Source organism: Pinus tabuliformis, chromosome J, assembly GCF_031772625.1.
Source record: "Pinus tabuliformis cultivar Carrire ecotype Pingquan chromosome J, CPIR1, whole genome shotgun sequence".
Classification (NCBI taxonomy): domain Eukaryota; kingdom Viridiplantae; phylum Streptophyta; class Pinopsida; order Pinales; family Pinaceae; genus Pinus; species Pinus tabuliformis.
In genome coordinates this window covers 1,289,014,873-1,289,020,055 of record NC_142295.1, presented here as the reverse complement: position 1 = coordinate 1,289,020,055, position 5,183 = coordinate 1,289,014,873, and the positions used below count along the sequence as shown (strand labels likewise).

The 5,183-nt window shown below is 39.6% G+C and overlaps 1 protein-coding gene across 1 annotated transcript; it reads left to right on the top strand.

The window, feature by feature from the left end:
* Nucleotides 1–4,358: 4,358 nt before the first annotated feature.
* LOC149231986 (uncharacterized) lies at nt 4,359–4,865 on the top strand. Its single transcript, XM_089381801.1, has one exon. The coding sequence runs from the start codon at nt 4,359–4,361 to the stop codon at nt 4,863–4,865; it is 507 nt and encodes a 168-aa protein (XP_089237927.1).
* Nucleotides 4,866–5,183: the final 318 nt, after the last annotated feature.

The window sequence follows — 5,183 nt, the reverse complement described above, 5'->3', positions numbered from 1 at the left end:
GCTTGGGTTCTAATGCTACCTCAAAATCTGGAAAGTCTTTTTTGCCACCTATCATTTGCTACCCTGCTGACCTTATGCACCAAATTTGGAATTGATTGTTTTGAATCGCCGATTCTATGCTCCTTCGAATATCAAACTGCTACCTTTATTTATGAACACAATCTCCTATAATAGCATGAAGATAACCTAGTTGAGAGAGGCTGACACATAAGAGGGTGAGTGTCTCATTTTGAAATATGTCCTCGAGTAATGAAGAGTCATGGTTTGCATGATTGTAGAAGGCATTCAAATAGATCTCAACACAGTATTTTATATAGATATACTTGGATGAAATTCTCCATGGTTTCACCTGTAAATGCCAGGATAAATCACGCAAGCCTGTCTTTGTAGGATTGAATTTCAGATGAACAGAGTACATATGTAGACGGAGATTGATTTCAATGTTCCTGCAAAGAGGCTCTATAACTTCATTTGTTACAAACTTTCTCAATCTCCGTCTCATATGAATCCGAAAAGGAAATATTAATCTCGCTAACTTTAAGAAACCTCAATCCCTCACAGAATGCATCTACTAAATACTACAGCCATAGAGCTTTATCTTCTTGAGCATACACCATAGAAAACCATGTGGAAATCTTTTCCTTTTTCTAACAAAGGAAGCTGCAGTTTGACACAAATCCCACCATAGTATCGTACTCAGCAATAAGGGCCAATTTTGACATCAATTTTCTGATTCTGGAATGATCAGTCTCAAGATGCCCACTAGTGCCATTTATGACATCCACATAAGCTAAAGGACAATTTATCTATTATCACTGCCATCTCCTTGTAACATATTCAATGCATGCCTTTTTCTTTTTATTAGTATCTCAAATAATAAATGGAGATCAACTGTTGACCTCAGTATCTGTTGCAGTCTATTTGCCAACAATAATCCTTGAATAAATACAATTGATTTATTGGAGACATTGACGAATGAAAGGTTTCAATCCAACTTGTTAATGAAGCTCTTGTTTTTTAAGAATCCCTTGCAAGAACTTCATCCATCTTTAACAGACAATGGTTTTAGATAATAGTGCTTTCCTTCATAACTTTTTTGAGTGGAGGCCAAGATGTCAGAGATGGTGAAAGGTGTGCCAGCAACAAATCCAGGAACACAAACCTAATTTTATTATCCACATGGACCACTGGTAGCCTTCTTCAGACCTCCACAATCACCCTCTGAATATGAACATAAATGAGCTCCAAACCGTTATTAACTTTTAGGGAAAAAAATTAAATAACAAACTTAAAGTAACACAGTCTTGAATCAGAAGAGTTGTGAAGCTGTTGAAGCAAATTTGGAATTGTTTCTTCGATGAAGTTTTTGGAATGCCACCTCATTGTTTACCAATCATTTTTTTCTTTTCTTTCAAAAGCTGAGCTCAATGTATTTGAAACTGGAAATTTTACTTCCTGCCATATATTCTGGAGATGAACTTCTGTTGACTGATTGAATGCCTGGAAAACTAGATCTGACAACTAATTAAGAGATCTGATTCTTTGGCTGCAGATGAAAACGAACTCATGATAGGGTCGCTATTCTTCATTGTCATTATTGATAGAAACCCCTTGTACGTTATCTGCTTGGCATGGACGCACAATTTGATACTTGTTGGGCATGATCTATGGCAATGAGCATATAAATTGACAAGAAGAAAACAATCAATGATACACCTGTATTGCAAAACCAACCATACTAAAAACTGTGAAAATAGCCTTCAGAAAACCAACCAAATATCTCAAATCTGCTACAATTTCTCAAAAATTCTCGCGAGTCATCTAGTTTAGGGAATTTTGCACAAAACCCGTGCTGCATATTTTTAAAATTTCTCTCCATCTGTTCAGAAATCGTACCCGGAGTTGACCCTATGGAAACCTGCACGGATCTCTTCTTCATAAAATCAGTAAAGTGACATGCTCGTTTCTTTTGTATTAGTAAATGACTTTCAGGACACCCTCTGGGGTATTGAACTGGCTCCATTAATGTTCGATGATGCAGGGAATGAAAGCTTTTTCCGGCCGATATCTGAAGAGGAACTTCAAAATGTCATCAAAGCTTTTAAAAAAGATAAAAGCCCTGGGCCAGATGGCTGGCCCATAGAGTTTTTCTCTCATTTTTTCGACCTCTTCAAAAGCGACCTGTTGCGGATGGCGGAGGCATCCTGGATGTCCGGAAGTATTCACAACATCATCTCTTCTACTCAGATCGCCCTAATTCCCAAAAAGGCAGAGACAGACTCCTTCCAAGATTTCAGACCAATATCATTATGCAATATCCTGTTCAAAATTATTTCCAAAATTATTGCAGAAAGGTTGAAGCCTACTCTGGCCTCCTTCATTTCAAAGGACCAACATGCTTTCTTACAGGGCCGCAACATATTGGATGCAGTTGCCATGACCCAGGAAAGTCTTTATTCAATGATAACTAAAAAGATGGACGCGGCCATTCTAAAAATAGATTTGCAGAAGGCCTTCGATTGTTTGGATTGGGGATTTTTGAGAGTTTTGCTGGCGAAGATTGGATTAAAATCTCATTCCATCAACTGGATAATGTCTTGCGTAGAGAATGTACGTTATTCGGTCATTATCAATGGAATGCCCTCCCCTTACTTTTCAGCGGAAAGAGGGCTTCGTCAAGGATGCCCCCTCTCCCCTCTCTTATTTATTCTGGCGATGAACTCCCTCAGCCTTCAGATCAATAAAGCAATTGATGAAAAGAGATGCAGGCTGGTCAGGATATGCAAGGACATCTTCTTATCTCACAACCTGTTCGTTGATGATGTTCTCATCTTTGCCATGCTGTGCAGAGCTTCCTAGATCTACCTCAATGAAATTCTTGATAGGTTCTAGAAAGCAACAGGTTTAGTTATTAACAAAGGAAAATCTACACTTTTTTATAATGACACTAATATGGCAATGGTTTCCTGGATTGCTGAGTTACTGGGTATTGCTCCAAGTCCGATCATAGAAGGGATGAAATACTTGGGATTTCAACTAAAGGCTAAGGGCTACTCGAAAGCAGACTGGCAATGGCTATTGGAAAGATTTTATAAAAAGATATCAGGCTGGGAGTTTAAGACTCTCTCTTTGGTAGGCAGACTTATTCTTATTCAGGCAGTCTTGATGCAATTAGCGGTCTATTGGGCTCATATTTTCTTCCTTCCTGCAAGCATCATAAATAAAATGAACAGTCTTTCGGCAAACTTCCTTTGGGGTGGAAAATCAAATCAGAATAAAATTCATTTAGCAAAGCTGGACAAATTATCTAAGCCTAAGAAGCTAGGAGGATGGGGCCTGCTTGATATGTGATCCTTTGGAAAAGCGCTCTTATGTAAATCGCTATGGAGAGGCATTTTTGGCGATGGGCTTTGGAGCCTTTCTATTAGAAAGAAATATATGCAAGGAAAAGATTTAGAATATTGGTACAGAAGGGGATCTATTGGAACCAGGCAAGGTTCAGCCATTTGGCTCAGCCTTAGAAAAGTCCAGCAATTCTTTCTGGAGAACTTAAGATGGAACCTCTTCTCTGGCTCCCGAATCTTAATCGGTATAGATCCTATATTGAATGGCCGAGAAAGATCGTTTTTTCCTCAAAATTTATTAAGTTTCTCTCCAGAATTGGTTGCTTTACTTGGGACAAACTGATAACTTCATGGTGTGGCCCCATTCCATTATGGAAAGATGGCTGCGAACTTCGCATGCCAGTCTCGCTTCTCGCGATATGGAATTCAATAAAAGAAGATTTGTGCAGCCTAGGAATCTTTCATTCCGGAACCAGTGATCATCTGATATGGACCGTTCCTAATGCTAAGATGCCTGTACGTGTGAAAGAAATCTATGCTATCATGATCTCTCCAAATGCTCCTGGCTCTAGCTCTCTTTTTCCCTCATGCTTTTGGAAGTCGGGGTGTCCTCTCAAAATGATCCTTTTTTCATGGCTGGTCTTTAACAACAGAAACCTCTCATGGGAAAACCTTCGGAGGAGAAGCTGGCATGGGCCGAGCAGATGCTCTATGTGCCAAGCTGCGGAGGAATCTAACGTCCATATGTTCTTCCAATGTGACTCGACTCTTCAGATCTGGTATGAACTTTCTCTATTTTATGGTTTCCCTCACACTGTTTTTGCTTCAGTTCAGGTAGCTTTCCATTGGTGGAGCAAGCAAAAGCACACCTGGAGATCCTTGTTTATTATTACTTGCTGGTGCTTATGGAAGTGGAGGAATGCTAAAATCTTCCAAGATTCAAAGGAGCCCCTTAAGTCAACTCTGCAGCGCATTTCGGCCTTTCATGACATGATTCCTTTGGAAAAAGTCAGGATGAAAAAAGTCTGTAAAAATAAGCCGGATGACTTTTCCTTCGAGGCTCCCTGTGCTTTCTTTGATGGAGCTGAGCAAAATAACATCTGTGGATGTGGGGTCCACATCGTCATGAATGACAAGCAACAATACTTCCTATCCTGGAACGGTGGGCATGGCTCAAACAGCATGGCCGAGGCTAGGGCCCTTACAGGCTTGCTTGCTTTTTGTGTTTTTTTGGACATCCAATGCATTTCAATTTATGGCGATTCAAAATCATTGATAGATCATGTCAACGGTGCATGCCTCATTAGCTGCCCTCATCTGTTCGGATGGTTAAACAGAATCAGGCACTTCTGGAGCATTATGAAACAGCGCTCAATTCAACATATTCCTCGTTCCAGAAATGAACAAGCTGACCTTCTCTCCAAGAAAGGTCTTGCAATGGAGCCGGGTTCTTGGTCTTTGAAGGTTTCAGACGATGAATTTTCCTATCTTATTCAGGACTTCGTCATCCCGGGAATGTGATCGTTCTCTTTCATTATCTGGTTCACATGCTTTGCACTCTGGTCCCTTTCTTCATATTTGTATATGATAGCAGCTGTCCTAGCTTTTGATCTGTACAACTTTTGAGTTTTTGTGATCCTATGATCTGTACAGCTTTTGATTTTGTTCTGATCTCTTCGGGGATCCTATGACTGTCAATTTTGATCTATATGCACTAATATGTCAGCGAGGTGTCTGTCCCTTGCCATAACTTATGATCTTTATATTGTCTTAATATAAATCTATGAAGATTTTTCTTTCTGAAAAAATGTGACATGCTCGACTTTCGAATTATATTCA

Bases quoted from the DNA above. Each gene is read 5' to 3' on its own strand.
- LOC149231986 (XM_089381801.1), top strand. From the start codon at position 4,359: ATGAAAAAAGTCTGTAAAAATAAGCCGGATGACTTTTCCTTCGAGGCT.